Source organism: Giraffa tippelskirchi, chromosome 4, assembly GCF_054371585.1.
Source record: "Giraffa tippelskirchi isolate mGirTip1 chromosome 4, T2T-mGirTip1v1.2.pri, whole genome shotgun sequence".
NCBI lineage: Eukaryota > Metazoa > Chordata > Mammalia > Artiodactyla > Giraffidae > Giraffa > Giraffa tippelskirchi.
The window spans coordinates 73,361,371-73,385,109 of NC_137278.1; the positions used below are offsets into that span (position 1 = coordinate 73,361,371).

A 23,739-nucleotide genomic window follows, 5' to 3' on the forward strand; every position below is an offset into this window, starting at 1 on the left:
GAGGAGGCGGGGAGGATACACTCCACGTTGACACCACACCCTCCCTCCCCTTGCTGACACGAGATAAATCACTTCCTGTCATCTGTTCACAGGATCAAAAAACGCTGTGCTGAGAGGCACAGCAGAGGTCAACCAGACGGTCTCCCTGAGATCTCTCTGATTGTAGGTAAGCAAATTGAGACGCAGACAGGTGAAGTGGTTATCCCAAAGGTCTCCACCTCTTTCCAGCATTCAGGTTCTGGGAACACACCGTGGGAAATGCTCAGTTAGTTATGTCCTCATGCCATGCTTCCGAGGCCTCAACTCTCAAATCCCAAATATGATTACCATTGTCCTGAAAGACATTCTGGCTTTTCAGAAGTTCCTTGTGGAGTCCCACTGGAGGTCTCATCAGACCCCTGCATCGTGTTTGAGTGTGAGTACTTACATTGCCAGCTGCTTTAGATTATGCACTCAATCTGTAGGACACTTTGTATGTACTGAATGACCAGTTAAGGAAGGCAGTTCAGTGTATTGAAGTCAGATCTCGGTTCAAGGCCAGTCTCTGCCTTTTCCTTCTAGAGGGGAAGAAAGGAGGACTTGCCTCCTTTGCCTGCAGGACCACTTCTTCGGGCAGCATTTGCTGGGACTAGAATTCTGAAAGGAGTCTGTTGAGAGAGGTTAAGGAGCTACTGCATACTCTCAGATGAGAGAGGTCATTTGGTTCCAATTCTGACAGTAGTCAATCCTAAAGAAAATCATCCCTGAATATTCATTGGAATGACTGATCCTGAAGCTGAAACTCTAATACTTTGGCCACCTGATGTGAAGAGCTGACTCATTGGAAAAGACCCCGATGCTGAGAAAGACTGAAGGCAGGAGGAGAAGGGGACGGCAGAGGATGAGATGATTGGATGGCATCACCGACTCAATGGACATGAGTTTGAGTAAGCTCCAGGAGTTGGTGATGAACAAGGAAGCCTGGCGTGCTGCAGTCCATGGGATCGCAATGAGTTGGATATGACTGAGCAACTGAACTGACTGACAGTAGTTAGCAGTGTGACCTTGAGCATGCCACGCCTCTTCTCGGGGCCTCAGGTTTCTCATCTATAATTGTGAGCTCATCCATAGAGTGTGATCAAGGCTCACCTTTGACAATTCTAGAGCTCTTCACAACGTGCTCTGCTAGAGACATGGGGAAGGCTTTTATGAGGGATAATGAGGTCTGTCCCAGGACTGGGAGGATGGAGGCTTCCTTCATTCAAGACTCCAGTCTCTTGGTTCTTTTGCTGCTTTTCAGAAGGGCAGATATTTACTGGGGATCCAGGGAGCTGGATGATAGCTCCAGAACCATGACAGATGGAAGGGTCTCCAGGTTCTGGATCCTTTGGGAGAAGTTCTGGGAATATCAGGACATTCCAAGTGGGGAAATGATGTCAGATGAATCATGCAGTGGTGACTTCATTGATGATGGTGACCTCATCCCTTTGGCCCATAGAAAAGCCAAAACAGACTGCCAGGAGTACTTCAAGCTTTGGGTTGATTCCACCAGTTGTATATGGAGTAGGAGCCAGAGGGGAGTATTATCCCAGATGCCCAGGTCAGCCCACTGATAGGTTAGCTAAAAGGACCAAACAGACCTCAACAGATAAGTACTATATAATGTGTTTAGTGCTGTGGTAGAGGATGAAGAACAGTCTTTGGGAAGTGCAGGGAGGCTGTTAGTACCTAGCTCTGGGTGTGCAGAAGGGTGTCATTGGCCTGGGGTTTAATAGACTAATAGGAGTAAGATAAGATAAGAATGCCTGGGAAAGACTGCAAGAAGAAACAGCACACAACTTCTTGGGAATGGTGAGCCATGTAGGGTGGACAGAGTGCAGGATTAGTGGTGTGAAAGAACTGGTTTGTATTTAATTGAGAACTGTGTGAGAACTGTGTGATACTACCAGGCCATGGGCCTCTGGATGCCACGTTAAGGGCATACAGGGCCAACCTGGGCTGGGCAGTCTGTGCACTGCACAAAGGCATAGGGAAAAATATACCCAGAAAGGCCCACGTGATACCCACAAAGCCATGACCCTGGCCTAAGGCTCTGTACATGGGAAGAAGGGGCACTTTTTTCTTATCACCGAGGCAACTTCTGCTTATCAGACCTATGCCTGTGGGGTGGCATCCACACACAGAGGGACATCTTTTTCTATTTGTTATTGTTGTTTATTCACTAAGTTGTGTCCAACTCTTTGCGACCCTGTGGACTGAAGCACGCCAGACTTCCCTGTCCTTCACTATCTCCCAGAGTTTGCTCAAACTCATGTCCACTGAGTCAGTGATGCCATCCGACTATCTCATCTTCTGTCATCCCCTTCTCCTCCTGCCTTCAGTGAGTCGGCTCAGGGTCTTTTTCCAATGAGTCATTTCTTCGAATCAGGTGGCCAAAGTACTGGAGCTTCAGCTTCAGCATCAGTCCTTCCAATGAATATTCAGGGTTGATTTCCTTTAGGATCGATTGGTTTGATTTCCTTGCTATCCAGACAAAGGCACTAGCTAGGTAAACAGTGGCTCTGGGAGTAAGGATGTGATAAAGGGAGGAAAGGAGGATTTGCTGTGTGCTATCTCTGTGTACTGTGCCCAGGCACTGTCCTGGGTATTTGCCGCTCATTTCATAGGTCATCCTTTACACCCCCAAAATAACCACGCAAGATAAATTTCATAGAGAATACCTATTGGCTTCTCTATCCAAAACAACACCCTTTGCTTGTGTTACATGTTCTTTCTGTGATCGTGTGGTTTATTGTCTTTTTCTTTTTAAAAACATTTATCTATTGATTTATTTGGCTGCTCCAGGTCTTAGTTGTGGCATGCAGGATCTTTTAGCTGTGGCATGCAATCAAACCCAGGCTCCCTGCATTGGGAGCGTGGAGCCTTAACCCCTGGACCACCAGGGAAGTTCCGATCATATGGTTAAATGGTAGATACCCTCTTATACATCCTGTCCTTGAGCTCCATTGATTAGCCCTGGGCACCTGACGCCAGATGGGATGACCAGAACCCTTATTGAGAAGTTTGAATTTGGGATTCAAAACTGGTACTAACTAAACTGGAAGATAAGAGCCCAAAGGCAGTGGCTCATTCCTGCTTCATGTTTAAGACATTTACAAAATAGTCAACCCAAGGAAATGAAGCAACAATGCACAGAGAAACAAAAATGGAGAGAGATGCTCTCCACCCATCCTCCTTAAAAGTGGCAGGGATGACACAGGATATTTGTGAGTTCCTGATTCTGGGTATCCCTGAAACTCTGTTGTATACTACTGGGCTTCAGTTGGTCACTTAATAAATCCTCCCTTCCTTTTTGCCTAGACAATGTAGATTGGTTTTCTGTCACTGGTAACTAAAGGAATCTTGTCTATGATAGTGTTATCACTACAGTCAAGATAGATGATGTGTAGAGAAATTAAGACATTTACTCAAAGTCATGTAGCTGCTAAGTGGCAGAGCTGGCTTTCAAAATGACTGGTCTGAGTTCATGCTATTTCCCGTGTTCCACATGAAGGAAGCATTAAAAGTTTTCAGTTAGAAATGACAAGTTTAGAGCTATCTTTTGAGATGATCACTCTGGGGGTGGTGTAGAACATGGATTTAGAGGGGACCAGAGTGAATGCAGAGAAAATGAGGAGGAGAGAGGTCATGAAGGTCTGGATCAGGCATGGCTGTGAAAATGAAGAGGAAGCCATGAGTAGCAGGATGTTTAGATGACCAAGTTCACAGGGCTTGGTAACACAGAGAAGGGCTAGGATACTCTGAGGTGTCTATGTTATGATTCCATTGACATATTCCTTCTCTCTCTTCCTTTTAAATCTTCTCTGTTTTATCCTCTTTACTTCTTTAGGTTTCTTCCTAACTTTTCAAAACTTACCAATCTCCTCTTGGTGACTAAACATGTGACCAACTACCTAAATCAAGCTGAGAATAGAACTCCAGAAGGACCCTAAGTTTCTAAAATGTGTTCACTTTCTGTCGTTTTGTTTGTGTCCCTTCACATTTACTCCAGAAGTGGACAACTGGATTCTACTAGATCATTTGGTGTCATGACGCTTTGGGTTACAAGTAATAGGAAAGTCAACCCCAAATGATTTCAACAGCAAAGGGAGTGTATGGACTTCTTTGATTGAAACAACCAGAAGTAGCTCAGGCTTCAAGTATGGCTTGATCGAAACCCTGAATCTATTTTTTTTCCTGCACTTCTCTCAGTTTTTCTCTTCTCTCTGGGTCAGCGTCCTACTTAGGTTGCTTTCTCTCTTGAAAGCAAAACGGTTATACCAGCTCCAGGCATTACCACCCATATACCACACTGTCCAGCAGGAGAGAGAGCTTCTCTTGACTCACTTAATACGCAGAATTCTTGGACTTCCTCTCATCAGATTAACTGAGTTCATCACGGTGGCCAGCAGAATGTCAGACGCTCTTTGCCTTAGGCCTGGGCTACTGGCTATCCCGGAAACCATTGCTGGGACAGGAGCTTGGAACTATCCTTGTTAGGCCTGTCAGGGCCCACCCCAAGGCCAGAGTTTTATTCCCTCTCAAATTCTATGTTTCCTGCACAGTGGACAGCGGGCTTGGGGGGTAATATAGGCTGGGGAGGCAACCAACAATACCTATTACCTCTGGATTGTTGCCAACAGTCAAAGTTTCAAGGTCTCCCCAAGCTATACTAGAAATAAAGAAAAAGCACATTTCAAGGGAGGAGGGAGGTGAGAAGGATCGAAGTCAAATCTATGATTAGTTATAAATTTCTGTCAGTTGATTTGTCAGTACATGAATCCAGGCTTGGTGTGAGTCCCTAATTCTTGGCTGATAGTAGGTAGTCCTTTCCCCCTTCAAACTTCCTTCTTAGAGTTATTGGCAAGGAGGTCAAATGGTAATCATTCTTTTACCTGCTTCCTTCTGCTCTTTTATTTATTTGGCTGCACTTGGTCTTAGTTGCAGCACACTGGATCTTTGATCTTTGTCGCAGCCCTCAGGATCTTTAGTTGGCAGTATGTGGGAGCTAGTTCCCTGACCAGGAATTGAACCTGGGCCCCCTGCATTGGAAGCCCAGAGTCTTAGCCACTGGACCACCAAGAAAGTCCCTCCTCTGCTCTTATATCATGCTTCTTTCCTCCATACTTTCCCAGTCTCTTCAGATTGCCGCCTCTTCACTCCCCAGGGCTCTCTTGCTTCCCAGACTCCACCTGGCCCACCTTTGTAGCATCACACTACCTATTCCTCTTTTTCTTCCTACCATAAAACCTCCCATCTGCATCCTTTTCTCTTAAGGCTCAGATGTAATGTATTACACAGTTTTTTTAGCTGAGATGTTAATGGCTTAAACACTGCAGCAATTTCTTAAAGGTCAAGGGTTCCTGATGATCAGGATGATTTAAAACATCCAATACATCTGGCTCACTTGGTTTCGTTTCTAGTTATGTTTCTAGAATACATCTAGATCTCTTCTTTTCCAGCTCATTACATACCAGAAACTCAGAAGTAAATCCCAGCCTCTTTAGAATTTTAGCTCAAGCACCCTTAATAATGTTTTCCCATCTTCATTTCTAACCATCTTTTGCTGCAGCCTAGGTCAGGAGACCAGCCATTATAACAGATGGCATTGCCACCATTGCTGAATCATAGAAAAGGACACTTCTTAGAGGCTGCTGGTACAGAATACTTCTATGATCTGGGAGTGGCCGCCTCCTGTAAGGTCCAAAGGAGGCCGGATCATAGATCCATCTTCCAGAAATGAAATTAATGATTTTATTCCAGGCTTCAGTTCTAACAGTGCCAGAAAACCACCCAAGCTTTGTTGATGATTGTTTTTCCATAGTGGATCCTGTGGTCACTGAATGTTATAAGCACATTTTGAATTTGGGGAATCTTCCACTTTGTAAGTCTTGGTGGGAAGAAAAAGATCACCCTTGTAGAAGCTGTTACAGTCTCTTGCTTTCCTTGTCAGACTCAAGAGCTGGAGTGACTACAGTTAAATACAGAGCACACTCTTGCAGCTTTGGTGCTGGGTACACAACTCAGTGCTGAATACAGGAAGTGGCACATAGGGTGGGTGGTGGAGTTGGTTGTGGTGTAATTGAGTTCCTGGTGCAGAAGTGACTACTGTATACACTGACTATCTAGAATTTGTTGGCAGCAACGATACCAGAAGTGGTTTTCTCATCGGAGCAGGTCCGGAGGCATATGTTGGGCGTGGTTCCTGTAAAGACAGTCCTGAGCAGCTTCTCTAGCCTGCCACTATCCTGTGAGCTATGCATGAGCCTTAAAATTTCCTTTTCTGTTCTGGGTTTGGGTAGACTCTGGGAGTTGGTGATGGACAGGGAGGCCTGACGTGCTGCAATTCATGGGGTCGCAAAGAGTCGGACATGACTGAGCGACTGAACTGAACTGAACTGAACCACTTCAAGCTTCTGTTCCTCACAACTCCAGCCTCCTGAGAAGACATTGGAGGACCGGATCACTGTATTCAATGTGCTTCATGCAGTGCGAGTAGAGATTCCCACTTCTACCATACCCAAATCCCTGTTTTCAGATATTGAATGTAGCACAGGACTGTGATTTCTGAAAGAAAGGAGCAAATGAGAGAAACTCTACTATTACCCTTTCTGCTGGAAGCACTTTCTGAATCGCAGTGCACAGTTGAACCAAAGTTGACCTTAGTGGTCTTGCTGAGTTGAGGAGACTTTTTAAGACTGAGTACCAGAGAGGAGGAAGTATTCTTTTGAGTCTGTTGCTTATGCTAAGTTGCTCATTGTTCAGTTGCTAAGTGGTGTCCGACTCTTTGCGAACCCGTGAACTGCAGCATGCCAGGCTTCCCTGTCCTCTACTGTCTCCCAGTTTGCCCAAACTCTTGTCCATTGAGTCAGTGATACCATCCAATGATTGCATCGTCTGTTGCTCCCTTTACCGCCTGTCCTCAATCTGTCCCAGCATCAGGGTCTTTTTCCAACAAGTCAGCTCTTCACATCAGATGGCCAAAGTATTGGACCTTCAGCTTCAGCATCAGTCCTTCCAATGAATATTCAGGGTTGGTTTCCTTTAGGATTGACTGGTTTGATCTCCTTGTTGTCCAGAGGACTCTCAAGAGTCTTCTCCAGCACCACAGTTTGAAAGTATCCATTCTTTGGCACTCAGCCTTCTTTATGGTCCAGCTCTCACATGACCACTGGAAATAGTATAGCTTTGACTATATGGGCCTTTGTTGGCCGAGTGATATCTCTGCTTTTTAGTATGCTATCTAGGTTTGTCATCACTTTGCTTCCAAGGAGCAAGCGTCTTTTAATTTCATGGCTGCAGTCACGTGTCTGCAGTGACTTTGGAGCCCAAGAAAATAAAATCTGTCACTGTTTCCACTCATGTGCAGGCACAGAGTGAAATGCCACAGGGAGTTAAATTCTTATTGAGCTCTATGTTCCAAGTATGTGGGTGGAACAGGAGGAGGTGTCTCCCTGGGGCAACCACTGAAACACCTCTTCACATTCCTCTCTCCTCCATCTGAAAAAGAGTTGCAGATCCCTAGGATTGTGACAGTCTATACAGAAGACTCTTTCCTCACTATCCATCCATTTATCTATGAGTCCAACAGATAGTGCTTAAATGTTATGTACTGGACTCTGTTGTTGTTCAGTCGCTAAGCTCTTTTCGACCACATGAACTGCAGCACACCAGGCTTTCCTGTCCTTCACTATCTCCTGGAGTTTGGTTAAACTCATGTTCATTGAGTCAGTGATGCCACCCAACCATCTTATCCTGTGTTGCCTCCTTCTCCTCCTGCCCTCAATCTTTCCTAGCACCAAGGTCTTTACCAGTGAGTTGGCTGTTCGCATCAGGTGGCTTGGAGCTTCAGCTTCAGCATCAGCATCAGCATCAGTCTTTCCAGTGAATATTCAGGGTTGATTCCCTTCAGGATTGACTGCTTTGATCTCTGGGCGAAGTGTTAAGATGAGCGCAGAGGGGGTCAGAAAGAGCACTTTTCCCAACTATGTCATATGGAAGTCCCTGTGCACCGTGAGGGACACAGTTGAGTGGATACACTCTCTTCCTTGCAAGCCAGTAGCTTCCCTGCTTCTGGGCTTGAGCTGTGTCTCTTAGCAGAGGTAAAGCCAGTCAGTACCTATAGCAGTGAGCGCTAAGTCAATACTAGAGGAGCATTTGGCATCTGAGTGCATCCCTGAACTGGGACTGGTAGCAAACATTGCTCCTAATGTTCCTGAACAAGCAGAGCATCTGCTTCTTCTAGGCTGTCCCTGACCGTGGCTCACCAGCTGGAGACTTGGCCAGCCAGCTCCCTCGGAAAAGCTTGTGTCCTGGAGCTCCTGGATGACCTCAAGTGCACCCTCCACTTGCCTGGAGGCTTTCTAGGGCTCTGACTGCTGGCCTGCTCCTACCTCAAGGCAGCTTGAGGTTCTGGGAAGGGCAGGATGATTGGGATGGTGTTTTGTGAATGAGGACACCTGTTATTCACCTAGCATTTAACACAGCTTCGTAACTCCTCACCGCATTTGGTTTTCACAGAATTCCTCATTAACACCCTCTCTGTAAACAGATGAGGCTTTGTTTCTTTATCCAGAGTGAGTTCAGGCAGATTGTGAGCCTTTATCCAGATCACCCAGCCTGTGAGTGACATCAGGATTGAACATTTTGCCTCTGATGCTCCATCCATTGCACTTCTCATGACACCAGTTATGGCCCATGGGGGCATCCAGGGCAGAGAGAGGCCTCTTACTTCAGGGGCAGCCTGGTTCCTACCCTCAGTTACCATCCCATGATGTCCTGTGAACTCCCAGCCCCTGGGGGCATGCTCAGTAGATATTAGCCATGTAAGTTGCTCATTCCCCCCAGGTGGCTCAGTGATAAAGACTCTGCCTGCCAATGCAGGAAGACACAGGAGACGTAGGTTCAACCCCTGAGTCAGAAAGATTGCCTGGAGGAAGAAATGGCAACCACTCCAGCATTCTTGCCTGGAAAATCCAATGGACAGAGGAGCCTGGCAGGCTACAGTACGTGGGCTCACAAAAAGTTGCATATGACTGAGTGACCATGCTCCTCATACATCATGTAGCCAGAATCTCAGACCACTTCCACCCACCCCCATCCCCACCTAGAAGAGACGTATTTTGGGGATGAATACTTGCATAAATAGATTGAAGGAGAACTTCCAGGGTCTGCTTGAGTAACACTGGTTGCTTTCTAAGGAGGTTGGATTCAATTAACTTGAGGTCAGAGTTTTTTGTTGTTGTTTTGTTTTTAAAAGTACTATTTATTTGGCTGCACCGGGTCTTAGTTGCAGTATGTGGGATCTAGTTCCCTGACCAGGAATCAAACCCAAGTCCCCTGCATTGGGAGCACAGAGTTTTAGCCACTAGACCATCAGAAGAGTCCAGAGGTCACTGTTGTTCATATGTTTTGTACGTTAAATCACAGTTAACAAATACATTTTCGATGAATGGATAAGGAAGCTGTGGTACATATACACTATGGAATATTACTCAGCCATTAAAAAGAATACATTCGAATCAGTTCTAATGAGGTGGATGAAACTGGAGCCTATTATACAGAGTGAAGTAAGCCAGAAAGAAAAACACTAATACAGTATACTAACACATATATATGATATTTAGTTAATCGGTAAAGATAACCCTGTATGAGAGACATCAAAAGAGACACAGATAAATAGAACAGTATTATGGACTCTATGAGAGAGGGTGAGGGCGGGATGATATGGGAGAATGGCATTGAAGCATGTAAATTATCATGTGTGAAACGAATCGCCAGTCCAGGTTCGATGCATGATACAGGGTGCTCGGGGCTGGTGCACTGGGATGACCCGGAAGGAATGGGATGGGGAAGGAGGTGGGAGGGGGGTTCTGGAAGGGGAACACATGTACACCCATGGTGGATTTATGTCAATGTATGACAAAACAAATACAATATTGTAAAGTTAAAAAATAGTTAAATAAACTAATTTTTTTAAAAAAGGCAAAGCTGCAAAAAAAAATACATTTTCATTGTGCACCAGAATACATATGTACGTATCCATCATATATACAACAAAAATTTGACAAACAACACTTAAGCTCACTACCTGTAATGAATTTTGGATTTTCTATTCCTTTTGGTTTCACAGCCCACACTTTGAAAAACCCTATCTAGGAGCTTTGTTTGTTGGCTGGCTGGCTACCTGGCTGGTGGCTGGAGTGCTCAGGACCACAAAGTGATAAGAACTCCTACAACTAAGCAACAAAAACAACCTGGTTTTTAAAATGGGCCTGAAGAGACATTTCTCCAAAGAAAATACACAAATGCCCAATAAGCACATGAAAAGATGTTGAACATCAGTAATCATTAGGAAAATGCAAATCAAAACTATAATGAGTACCACCTCACACCCATTAGGAAGGCTTTTGTCAAAAACACAGAAAATAACAAATATTGGTGAAGATGTGGGGAAATTGAAACCCTTGTTGCATTGCTGGTGGGAATATAAAATGGTGGAGCCACTGTGGAAAATGGCACAGTTTCCTCAAAAAATTAGAGAGTTGCCATGTGATCTAGCAATTCCCTTTCTAGGTAAATACCTATAATAATTGAAGTCAATGACTGAAACAGATATTTGTACACCCACACTCAGAGGAATGTTATTCATAATAGCAAAAAGGTAGAAGCAACCCACATGCCACTGACGACTGAGCAAAATGTGATATGTACATACAATGGAATGTTATTCAGCCTTACAAAGGAAGGAAATTCTGACAAGTGCTACAACATGGATAAACCTTGAATACATTTTGCTAAGTGAAATAAGTCAGTCACAAAGGACAAATTATTTCACTTACAAGAGGTTTCAAGAGTGGTCAACTCTAGAAAGCTGAGCGTCAAAGAACTGATGCTTTTGAACTGTGGTGTTGGAGAAGACTCTTGAGAGTCCCTTGGACTGCAAGGAGAGCCAACCAGTCCATCCTAAAGGAGATCAGTCCTGGATATTCATTGGAACGACTGATGCTGAAGCTGAAACTCCAATACTTTGGCCACCTGATGTGAAGAACTGACTCCTTGGAAAAGATCCTGGTGCTGGGAAAGATTGAAGGCAGGAGGAGAAGGGGATGACAGAGGATGAGATGGTTGGATGGCATCACTGACTCAAAGGACATGAGTTTGAGTAAGCTCCGAGAGTTGGTGATGGACAGGGAAGCCTGGTGTGCTGCAGTCCATGGGGTCGCAAAGAGTCAGACATGCCTAAGCAACTGAAATGAACTGAACTGAACTGAGGGTGATCAAATTCAGAGACACAAAATAGCGTGGTGGTTGCCAGGAAATGGGGGAGGAAGGAATGAGGAGTTAGTGTTTGATGGGTACAGCATTCTGGAGATGATTGGTGATGTCTGTCACACAATAATGGGAATGTATTTAATGCCACTGAACATTACTTAGTGGTTAAAATGACAAAAATTTGTTATGTATATTTTACCACAATAAGACAAAGAAAAAAGATAAAAGGATTTTACTTATCAAATGGGATTTCCAGCTTCTCTAAAATATGAGAACTTGTGCACCCAAATCTCATTTCCAAAAGACTCAGCAGCCTGGGCCCTTTAGGCAGGGATGAAAAGGAGGGGTTTTGTTTTGGAGGTGGGGGGAGCCACCACTGAAAACCTTTAGCCGAGCAACTTTGTAGCACCTTGCTCTTGGGGAGAACTTGACTCCTTTGAAGTAACCTTCCTGCAGATGTGTGAAAAGGAGAAACTAAGTTGTAAATTCTTAATCTACATTATTTGGGGGAAGAAATGTCTCTGACCCTACCTGGTTCTCTCCTTTACATTACCTGCCTGCCTCTTGTGGGCATTAGCTTTCTCTAGTTCCAACCACAGCCTGCTTTACCACTGGGATGGAGTTCTTAGATTAAAACTGTATGTGTCCCCTTGGTTATCAGCAACTGAAGCAGAGATAAAGCTTTGTGGACACTTCTGATTTCCTCTCTGGGGGGACGGGTCTTTTAACTCCTCTCCTTTAATTCCAAACCAAATGAACTCTCTGGCTGTTGCTTTCTCTACCCACAGCTGGCTCTGGAAGAAGCAGGGTCCTTCACACCTGCTCTCCCACATCTTCACACTGAGTTGAGCAGCTCAACCCTGTGGGTGGAGCTTTGGCAGGTGCTGCTGGGGCCAGACCCCGAATCTTCAAACCTGCCAGCTCTTGTACCACATCTCCTTCCACTCCAAGCCTCTGTTCTCATGTTCTTGTCCAAGCCCTCATCCATGCAGTCTCAACCTGGCATTTACTTAAAGCCAGACTCTCCAGCCTTCACCACCACCAGGCTAATTTTTCTAAGCCCGGGTTTGGCCAAGTTATATCCCTACTCAAAACCTTTAATGGGCCTCCTTAGCCTCATGTCCCAGCCCTCAGTCTGACATTTCAAATCTTCCCCAATTGAGCTCCGACTTTCTAGACATCGCTCACTCCCACTGCCACTGGAGGCCTGTCTGCTGCTGCTGATCCAATCTGTTCTCTGTGCTCAGAACTCCTACACATTCCCAGCACAGTGCCTCTGCCCACAGCGTTCTCCCTGTCTAAACACTCTCACTTTCTCTTCCTGCTTCTCGAAAGTGTCTGTCCTTCAACGCCCATCTGTGCTTCTCCCTCCTAGGTTGACCCTTTGCCCAGAGGACCACTCCTTCTACTGAAGTCTGCAGTCACTCAGCCTGTGTCCTCTCCTTGCTCTTATTCCTTCCTATGTTGGGTCCAGGTACCTTTCCATATTTCTGAGCCAGTCCTTCTGGAAACCCCAAGGCATTGCTTCGAGTTAGGTATCCCTAACAACTTGATTGATACCTTATCTATTTGGAAAACCCTCCTTCATGAATACTACCAACTTGCTACCTTTTCCAAGTGGTGGTGATGGTTTAGTCACTAAGTCGTGTCTGACTCTTGCAACTCCATGGACTGTAGCCCGCCATGCTCCTCTGTCCATGGGGTTCTCCAGGCAAGAATACCGGAATGGGTTGCCATTTCCTTCTCCAGGGGATCTTCCCGACCTAGGGATAGAACCTGGGTTTCTTACATTGCAAGTAGATTCTTTACTGATTGAGCTACCAGGGAAGTGACCTGCATCTAAAGCATCTGTTGTCACTAATGGTGTGTCTCAAACCACCCACTACATAGTTTAATGGTTGCAGAGCAATTTTTTATAAAAGAGCCCATGGTGAACTTGGAGGGGGGGGTTAGGCATTGGATCCCTTTATTTGCTTACCCTTTTTTTATTTTTTATTTTTATTATATATTTATTTGGCCATGTCAGGTCTTAGTTGTGGCATGTGGGATCTTTAGTTGCAGTGTATGGGATCTAGTTCCCTGATCTGGGATCAAACCCTGGCCCCCTGCATTGGGAGCTTGGAGTCTTAGCCAGTGGACCACCAGTGAAGTCCTCACCTAGCTGTCTTGGAGCTGCTGATTGCTAACAGGCCACCCTGTAGTGTGACTTCCTGTTGACCTGCTGGTCCCCCTTATGACATCATGGGCTTGGGAGGCAGGGCTGGTGTTTGCTTGTTCTCTATCTCTAGTGCCTATGTAGTGCCTGGCATGTAGTGGATGTTTAGCAAATATTTGTCCAAAGACAGAAAAGGGGACACCCCCTTTCCACATATTAAGTATTTTAAACCCCCCAAAGAAGTCCTTATTTTTCTAAATTTTCTCACCCATTTCCTGGGTCCTGCAAGTTGCCCCATGCACCCTTTCCTTGCTCACTCTGTCATCTCCAAGTGTCTGGAGGCCCTGGTTTGGTGCTGCTTGTCTTTAAACCAGGGATCCCAGACCTGGACACATGACCCCTCAGACTTACAAATCCCAGCTGGAATGAGGAACAGTAGCATCAGGGTCTGGACAGGGCTCCAGGTTGACAGACACATTTGGCCCCCAAGCATGCCTACCTCCCCTCCTCCCTCTCATTCTCCAAGGTGCACACAGGCTCCTGTAGGTGAGGACTGGCAAAGAGAGATTTCCAAGCCCACACTTCCTCTAAGAACACCTCTTATGCCTACGAATATAAAATCATCAGTTTTGAAATGTCTTCTTCCCCAAGGTCTTAAGGAGGGGTTTCTGGGGGTGCTGGTAATGTCCCTGTGCTTGATCTGGATGCTGGTTACTGCATGTTTGCCTCATAGTAATTCATTAAACTATATACTTTTCTGAATGTGTGTTATAATTCATGATGGAAAAAAAAGTACTCCCTCCACCCCAGCCTCAAGCCTTTAATCCAATCAATTCATGTTTAATGAGTGCCTATCTACATCCAACTCCTGCTAGAGAAGGAGATTTTTGTCCTCAAGGAATTTCCTGGAGGAAGCAAGGTAACTGGAGCATCAAAAGACTGTGAATTATATCTGGAAAATAGGCCATGCTGTCATTTTGAGGAGGAGTCCAGAGGTCAAGGAGGTAGTGGGATTCACACTGGGCGGAAGATGTAGATGTGATTTAGTTAAGTGGAGAGAAGCAGAGGAAGGCTGTTTAGCTGAGGGAACTGTGTGATCACAAGCTACGTGAGTTAGGTAGGGCTGAGCCTGCTGTGTCTGGGGGGCAGTGAAGAGACCTCAGTATTGAATAGTTTATGGGAGTAAGACTGTCTTGAGTGCGCTAGATGCTGTCCCCTACCAAGCATGGGCAGGACAGATGCCACTTACAGTGCAAGCCTGCCTCGTGGGACGGGAGAGTCCTGTGCCCTCATGCAAGAGCAGACATGTATGTTTCACATTTCTTAGCTCCTTTTCATTGTTTTGTTTGAGCCACAGGCTCATGTGAGTTCATAATCCTCATCCCAGACAGACTGGAAGTTTCATCAGCCAGATGCATTATAAGGGCAGCTGCGTTCCTGAGGAGACACTTGCTCAATCCCTGACTTCTAGCCCTGCCCCACCCTGCAGCTGCTTTCAAGTCCCAGCACCAAGACTGATTAGAAGTGGGAGTCCCAGAGGAGGTATGAGAACTCAGGACTGCAGTTTCAGGGACTGTTACAGGCTGTGAGATGACTCCACCTCACCCTCAGCCCAAGAGCACTGAAATTCCAGGACTTCACCTCCCATCACCAAGGATATGGCTGGCCACCTGAGACCATGGGTGAATATGCTGTGAAGCGCTAGGAGGTTCTCAAGCTCCTTGCAGGGCTACTAAGTTTAATACAAGGAAGCAAGACTAGGATGGGTTTCTACTTACTTTTGAGAATGGAAATCAAAGTAGTCATAAGTACTCTGTACAAACACAGAGTTACGATGATGAGGCTTAAAGCAGAGGAGAAGAGCTAGTTATAAAGTAGTAGCAGTAGTAGTAGTGATGCTGATGATAATGGTAACTACCAAGCATGACGATTAACTGTGTGCTTAGCATTATGCTAAACATTCACTTCTTTCATTTAAGCCTCACAATAATTCTATGATGTGCATGCTATTATTATTTCCATTGAGGAAACTGAGCCTTCAAGGCATGAGCTGATTCCCCAAAGTCATACAAGTGTTAAGAGCAGAACTAGGATCTCAATTCCAGCCATCTTACTCCAGAACCCATACTGTGGAAGCCAGTGATGCCCCCTTTAAGCCCTGTCTGGACTTGGAGAGGATGTCCTCGCTTATGGACCAGAGCATGCCAGCGCCTGTGGCCATTGTGCCACTTTTAGAGACCATCTGGCACATTTTGTTTGCCCTGGTTTCTCACTAGACAACTTTTGCATTTGGCTTCCCATGTGACTCACATACAGAGAAAGAGGGCCATGACCTGCCAGCTTGACGGCTGTATTTTTCATTAGTAAATTAATAAACTGGCTTCCTGGGTTCATACTCATATCTGTTTCTGATGGTTTGGTTAAGGTGAGCCCACCCCAGAATTGAAGCCCACTGTGTGCCAACTTAATTGAGATTCTGGGTGTGCAAGCATAGCCCCCAGCCCAGGCCTGTGTGCCAAGGAAATTCCTCTTGGCCTCCTTTTGGCTGGCTTGGCTCACCTTCCCCAGTGACAGCCTGGCTCTTTCGATTCGAGCTGCCAGGTCAAACTGAGAGGGTCATCTGCAGAAAGAAGGAAGCAACAGTGCCAGGTTCCAGTGGGTGTTCCAAGTTCCACATTCCGCCTGCAGACGCCCGGCGCCAGAGCAAAGGCTGGCCCTTGGCAGGGGGGCTGGTAAGGATTTGTCTGGTACATTTTTTCCTCTACACACTTAACCTGCGACTTCCTGCATCTCCCACTCTCTGTCTTTCATTCACAGTGGCTCTCAAAGCTGGTGATCAGCAGGGTTACCCAGAGAGCCTTAAAAAAAAATTTAATGGACTTGTCTTATTTAGGAGCAGAGAATGTTTTGCTCTGTTTACAAAAGCACAGTTTAAGGAAAATTACATCCTAAAATAATGGAGAATGGATGGGCTAAATTATTTTCTTTTTAACTTCTGATGACAGTTTGCAAAGTTGAACTCAAAGTCTTGGTCTTTGTCACGAACACGGGGGTGTTTTTCCAACAAGCTTGGTGAGTGGTACATCTTTCTGGGACAGCATTCTTTTTTTTTTTTTTTCAATTAAAGTAAACAGGTAACATAAAGTCTACCCTCTTAACAAAAAATTTAAGTGTACAGTACAGTACTAGCTATATACGCATTGTTGTATAGCTGATTTCTAGGACTTTTTCATCTTGCATGACTGAAACTCTATACCCATTAAACAGCAACTTCCTAATTCCCCTCCACTTAGCCCCTGGAAACCATCATTATACTTTCTGCTTCTATGAATTTGATTACTTAAGATACCTCATTTAAGTGTAATCATGTAGTATTTTTCCTGTGACTGACGTGTTTCACATTGCACGATAATGTCCTCAAGGTTCATCTATGATATAGCATATGACAGAATTTGCTTGTCATATTAAGGCAAAATAATACTTCATTGAATGTATATACAACATTTCCTTTATCCATTCAATCATTAATAGACATTTAAGTTGCTTCTACCTCTTGGTTATTGTGAGTAAAGCTCTAGTGAACACTGAATGCAGATCTCTTTTGAGATCCTGTTTTCAATTCTTTTGGGTAAATATCCAGAGGTGAAATTGTTGGATTATATGGGATTCTTTAATCCGTTTTGAGTTGATTTCTGTGTAAGATAAGGGTCCAATTTTATTCTTTTGCTTGAGGATATTTAGTTTTCCTAGTACCATTTGTTAAAGAGATTGTCCTTTCCCCATTGTGTAGTCATGGCACCCTTGTTGAAGATCATTTTATTGTGTTTGTGTGGATTTATTTCTAGGATCTGTATCCTGTTATATTGGTCTCTCTACCAGTACTATACTGTTTTGATTACTATAGGTTTGTAATATATTTTGAAGTTAGGCGTGTGAAGCCTCCAGCTTGTTTTCAAGATTGTTTTTGCTGTGAAGGATTCCTTGTGGTTTCATATTAATTTCAGGGTTGTTTTTTCTGTTTCTTCAAAATATGCCATTGGGAATTTGATAGAGATCGCATTGAATTTGTACATCGATTTGAGTAGTATGAACAGTATTAAGTCTTCTAATGGACATAGGTTATCTTTCCATTTATTTGAGTCATTAAATTCTTCCAACAGTAATTTCTATTTTTTAGTGTTCAAGTATTTAGCTTCCTTGGTTAAATTTAGTCACAGTATTTTGTTCTTTTTGATGATATAGTAATTGGAATTGTTTTCTTAATTTTCTTTTTGGATTATTCATTTTAATATTATAGAAACAATTGATTTTTGTATGTTGATCTTGTATGTTTCCAATTTTGATGCCTTTCTCTTGTCTAATTGCTGTGACTAGGACTTCCAATTCTATGTTGAATAAAAGTGGCAAGAGTGGGCATCCTTGCCTTATTCCTGATGTTAGAAGAATAGCTTTCAGTTTTTCACTGTTGAGTATGAATGATGTTGTGTGCTAAGTCGATTCAGTCGTGTCTGACTCTTTGTGACCCCATGAACCATAGCTCTCCAGGCTTCTTTGTCCATGGGATTTTCCAGGCAAGAACACTGGAGTGGGTTGCCATTTCCTTCTCCAGGGGATTTTCCCGACCCAGGGATTGAACTCATGTCCCTTATGTCTCCTGCATTGCAGGCAGATTCTTTACCACTAGCGCCACCTGGGAAGCGAGGTGAATGATGTTACCTGTGCACTTTTCATATATGACCTGCATTATATTGAAGTAATTTCATTCTATTCCTACTTTGTTGGTTGTTTTTATCATGAAAGGGTGTCTAACTTTCTCAAATGCCTTTTCTGCATCTATTGAGATGATCATGTGATTTTATCTTTCATTCTATTAATGTGGTATATTGCACTGATTGATTTTTGCATGTTGAATGATCATTTGTATGATCATTAATTTTTGTATGTTGAACCATCCTTGCATTCTAGGGATAAATCCCACTTGGTCATGGTGTATAATTCTTCTAACGTGCTCTTGCATTTAGTTTGCTAATATTTTGTTGATCAAGGATATTGGGTTGCATTTTTCTTTTCTTGTAGTGTCTTTGGCTTTGTTATCAGGGTAATTATTGTTGTTCAGTTGCTCAGTCATGTTCAACACTTTGTGACCCCATGGACTGCAACACACCAGGCTTCTCTGTCCTTCACCATCTCCCCAAGCTTGCTCAAACTCATGTCCCTTGAGTCAATGATGCCATCCAACCATCTCATCCTCTATCATCCCCTTCTCCTCCTGCCTTCAATCTTTCCCACCTTCAGGGTCTTTTCCAGTGAGTCAGTTCTTCTCATCAGGTGGCCAAAATATTGGAGCTTCAGCTTCAGTATCAGTCCTTCCAATGAATATTCAGGGTTGATTTCCTTTAGGATTGACTGGTTTGATCTCTTTGCAGTCCAAGGGACTCTCAAGAGTCTTCTCTAACACCACAGTTCAAAAGCATCAATTCTTTGGTGCTCAGCTTTCTTTATGGTCCAGCTCTCAATCCATACATGACTACTGGAAAAACCATAGCTTTGACTTTATGGACCTTTGTTGGCAAAGGGCTTTTTAATATGCTGTCTAGGTTTGTCATGGCTTTTCTTCCAAGGAGCAAGCATCTTTTAATTTCATGGTTGTAGTCATTGTCTGCAGTGATTTTGGAGCCCAAGAAAAAATACTGACCTCTTAAAGTGAATTTGGAGGTGCTCCCTCCTCTTCCACTTTTTGGAAGAGTTTGCAAGGAGCTGACATTAATTTTTTAATTTTTTTTTTGTAGGGTTCTCCTTTGAAGTTATCTGGTCCTGGGGTTTTTTCATTGGGAGGTTTTGATTACTGATTCAATCTCCTTACTTGTTATAGCTATGTTCAGATTTTCTGTTTATATTTAGTTTTGGTAGGTTGTATGTGTTTTGGAATTTATCCATTTCTTTTAGGTTTTCCAATTTGTTGGTATATGGTTGTTCATGGTAATCTCTTATAATCCTTTTTATTTCTGTGGCACCATTAGTAATGTCTCCTCTTTCATTTTTGATTTTATTTGAGTCTTCTCTTTTTTTCTTAGTCTAAATAAAGGTTGTAAGTTTTATCATTGCAAAAGCTCTTAGTTTTATTGATTTTTCCCCCATTTTTCTACTTTATTTATTTTTGCCCTAATTTTTATTATTTCCTTCTGCTAATTTTGGGCTTAGTTTTTGTTTTCTTAGTTCCTTAACTGTATAAATTAGGCTGCTTATTTGAAATTTTTCTTCTTTTTTTAAAAAAATATTTATTTTATTTTTGGCTGTGCTGGGTCTTTGTTGCTGTGTGCAGGCTTCTCATTGTGTTGGCTTCTCTGGTTGTGAAGCACAGGCTCTAGAGAGTGCAGACTTCAGTAGTTGTGGTGCACCGGCTTAAGTCGTCTTGAGGCATATGGAATCTTCCTGAACCAGGGATTGAACCTGTGTCTCCTGCATTGACAGGCAGTTTCTTAACCATTGAACCACTAGGGCAGTCCTTTCTTCTGTTTAATTGTAGGCTTTTAACACTAGAAACTTCTTTCTCAACACTACTTTTGCTACATCCCAAGTTTTGGTATGTTGTATTTCATTTTTGTTTGTCTCAAGATATTTTCTAATTTCCCTTTTGATGTCTTCTTTGAGCTACTGGTTGTTCAAGAGCATTTTAATTTCCACGTATTTGTGAAATTTCCATTTTTCCTTCTGCTACTGATTTCTAGTTTCATTCCATTGTGGTCAGAAAAGATGCTTGGTATGATTTCAGTCTTTTTCAGTTTGTTAAGACTTGGTTTGTGACCTAACATGTAATCTATGCTGGAGAATGTTAAAATTGTGCTTGAGAAAAATGTGCATTTTGCTGCTGTTTGTGGAATATTTTGCTATGTCTGTTAGGTATATTTGATCTATATCATTGTTAAAGTCCTCTGTTTCCTTATTGATCTTCTCTCTGGATATTTTATTCATCATTGAAAATGGGATATTGAACTCTCTTACTATTATTGTGTTCCTGTCTATTACTCTTCATTCCTGTCAATGTTTACTTCATATATTTGGGTAGTCTGATGTTAGGTACATGTCTATTTATAGTTATTATATCTTCTTGTTGAATTGACCTTTATTATTATAAAATGTCTTTTTTTTACTCTTATGACAGTTTTTTACATGAAGTATATTTTAGATAACTTAAGTACGGCCATTCCCGCTCTCTTTTGGTTACCATTTGCACAGACTATCTTTCTCTATCTGTTCACTGAAAGTAAAAGGATATGTGTTTCACAGCCTATGTGTATTCTTAAACTGAGTCTCTTGTAGACAGTATATGACTGGATCTTGTTTTGTTTTTAATTTCATTTAGCCACTCTATAGCTTTTGATTATGGAGTTTAATCTATTTACATTTTAAATAATTACTTATAAAAGAAAGATGTGCTATTGTCAATTTGCTCATTGTTTTCTGTCTGTCTTCTAGCATTTTTTGTCCCTCTCTTGTTGTCTCCGTGTTTCACTGATTTGTTTTAGTGACATGATTTGGTTACTTTGTCAGTTTTGTTTGTGAATCTGGATGTCCATTGCCTTCCTCAGATTTGGGGAGTTTGGAGTCATTATTTCTTCAAATAAGCTTTCTGCTCCTTTCTTTCTTTCTTTCTCTTTACCTTCTGAGACTATCATAGTGCATATATTAATCCGTTTGATGGTGTCCCATATGTCCCTAGACTTTCTTCACTTAAAAAAAAAATTGCTTCTCCAACAATAATGGATAATTTCAAATGGCCTATCTTTGAGTTTGCTGAATGTTTCTTCTCCATAATCAAGTCTGTTGTTGAACACCTCTAGTGAATTTTTCAATTCAGCTATTATATTCTTTAGCTTCAAATTTTCTGTTAGGTTCTTTTTAATGGTTCTTTCTACCTCTTTATTGCTAGTCTTATTTTTTCATATGTCATTTAAAAAATTTCATATATCATTTGCCTGGACTCATTAAGCATCCCAGAGAGTCTTTTTTTTTCTTTTTCTCTTTTTCTTTTCCATTATCATTTATTACAGAATATTGAATATACTTGCCTATGCTATACTATAGGGCCTTGTTGTTTAACCATGCTATATATAATAGCTTGCATCTGCTAGTCCCAAACTCCCAATCCAGCCCTCCCCTGCATCCCATCCACCTTAGCAGCCACAAGTTTGTTTTCTATGTCTGTGAGTTTGTTTCTTTTTTGTAGATAAGTTCATTTGTGTCATATTTTAAATTCCACAGATAAGTTATATACACATGATGTTTGTCTTTCTCTTTCTGACTTACTTTGCTTAGCATGATAATCTCTAAGTCCATCCATATAGTTGCAAATGGCATTATTTCATTCTTTTTTATGACTAACTAATATTCCATTGTATATATGTGTGTGTGAATATATATATACCACATCTTTTTTCCATGCATCTGTTCATGGACATTTAGATTGTTCCATGTCTTGGCTTTTGTGAATAATGCTGCAATGAACATAGAAGTGCATGGATCTTTTCACATTATAGTTTTGTCTGGATGTGTGCCCAGGAGTGGGATTGCTGGATCATCTGGCAACTCTATTTTTAGTTTTTTGAAGAACCTCCAAACTGTTCTCCATAGTGACTGCACAAATTTACAGTCTCACCAACAGTGTAGGAGGGCCCAGAGAGACTTAAAGATATGGATTCCCACCCAGACCCTACTGACAGAGATTCTAATTCAGTATTCTGGAGTGGGGCCTGGAAAGCTGTATTTTTGAAAGGTCCACAGGTGATTTGTATGTACATCTAGGTTTGGAAACCACTTCCAGTTAAAGGATTACCATCAACCTCTCCCACCTCCAGTTCTCTCCAGGATGCCACCATCTGCCCATGAGTATTGTGTCTCTTCATATCATTTGAGGCACTAAAAATCTTTCTTTTTCTAGGCAACCTTCCTGGATTGAATCCTGTTTAACCACAAGTTTCTTATGACTCCCCCAGCCCTCTCCAACCTGAAATGTGCCTACACTTTCCATTTTTGTATTAATTTAACCTTTCCATTCTCTCCACTTGTTATCTGTGATTGAGCCATTGCTGGCTAGAAATCTTTTGTTTTAATTGTCTTATCTTATTTGATGACAAAAACGTGGTGAGTGTAGTAGAAATGAAACTCTGGGAACCCAAGTTTGAGTCTGATTCTACTAGGATATGACCTTGGACAAGTTGCTTTCCCTCTCTGGGCTTCAGTTTCTCATCTGTGAAATGAGTCGTGACTAAATGGTCTCCGTGATCCTTCCCTTTGGACCCTAACTCTATCCTTCCTCCCCTCATATGCTCCACAGCTCAGAAAGTGGAGCACACTTGAAATTCTGCCCTAAATCAGAGGAACCAGAGGGTCCACCAGTTCTCCCTTTACCTCCCTTTCCAGGAGCAGCCATGGCCTTGAGTGATGTCGATGTGCAGAAGCAGATTAAGCACATGATGGCTTTTATTGAGCAGGAAGCCAATGAGAAGGCAGAAGAAATAGATGCCAAGGCTGAGGAAGAGTTCAACATTGAGAAAGGACGCCTTGTGCAAACCCAGCGACTGAAGATTATGGAGTATTATGAGAAGAAAGAGAAACAGATAGAGCAGCAGAAGAAAATCCGGATGTCTACCATGAGGAATCAGGCAAGGCTGGAAGTCCTGAGAGTCCGAAATGACCTCATCTCAGAGTTGCTGAATGAAGCAAAGCTGAGACTCAGCCGGATTGTGTCAGACCCAGAATTTTACCGGGGGCTGCTGGATAAACTAGTGCTCCAGGGTCTGCTCCGACTGCTGGAGCCTGTGGTGATTGTACGCTGCAGGCCACAGGATCACCTCCTGGTGGAGGCTGCAGTGCAAAGAGCCATCCCCCAGTACACCACCGTCTCCCACAGATGTGTGGAAGTTCAAGTTGACAAAGAGGTGCAACTGGCTACAGACACAACTGGAGGTGTGGAGGTCTACAGTAGCGATCAGAGAATAATGGTTTCTAATACTCTGGAAAGTCGACTGGATCTCTTATCCCAGCAAAAGATGCCAGAAATACGAAGGGCCTTGTTTGGAGCCAATGCCAACAGGAAGTTTTTTATATAAGCCTCTGGAAAGTGAAGCTCCTGTTGAACTTCTAAGCCGTAAAAGCATAACTTACTAGGGCAAAGCAAACTGGTAATATCTCCTCCTCTGTTTTGCTCTGGGATTAGTCTATCTTTATGAAATACTCTCTGACTAGCTAAAGGCATTATACTTTGGAATAAAGCCTGACTTAATGCTTATAAA

At 43.0% G+C, this 23,739-nt stretch overlaps 1 protein-coding gene across 7 annotated transcripts; it reads left to right on the forward strand.

The window, feature by feature from the left end:
• Nucleotides 1–113: 113 nt before the first annotated feature.
• ATP6V1E2 (ATPase H+ transporting V1 subunit E2) lies at nucleotides 114–23,739 on the forward strand. 7 transcript variants are annotated; one of them, XM_081592023.1, is made up of 2 exons: nucleotides 114–166; nucleotides 22,868–23,739. In XM_081592023.1, the coding sequence occupies exon 2, from the start codon at nucleotides 22,876–22,878 to the stop codon at nucleotides 23,554–23,556; it is 681 nt and encodes a 226-aa protein (XP_081448149.1). In that variant the 5' UTR covers nucleotides 114–166; nucleotides 22,868–22,875; the 3' UTR covers nucleotides 23,557–23,739. The 7 variants fall into 7 exon arrangements, with proteins under 7 accessions (XP_081448149.1, XP_081448143.1, XP_081448145.1 ...); XM_081592017.1 differs by lacking the exon at nucleotides 114–166 and adding an exon at nucleotides 14,589–14,989; XM_081592019.1 differs by lacking the exon at nucleotides 114–166 and adding an exon at nucleotides 16,148–16,519.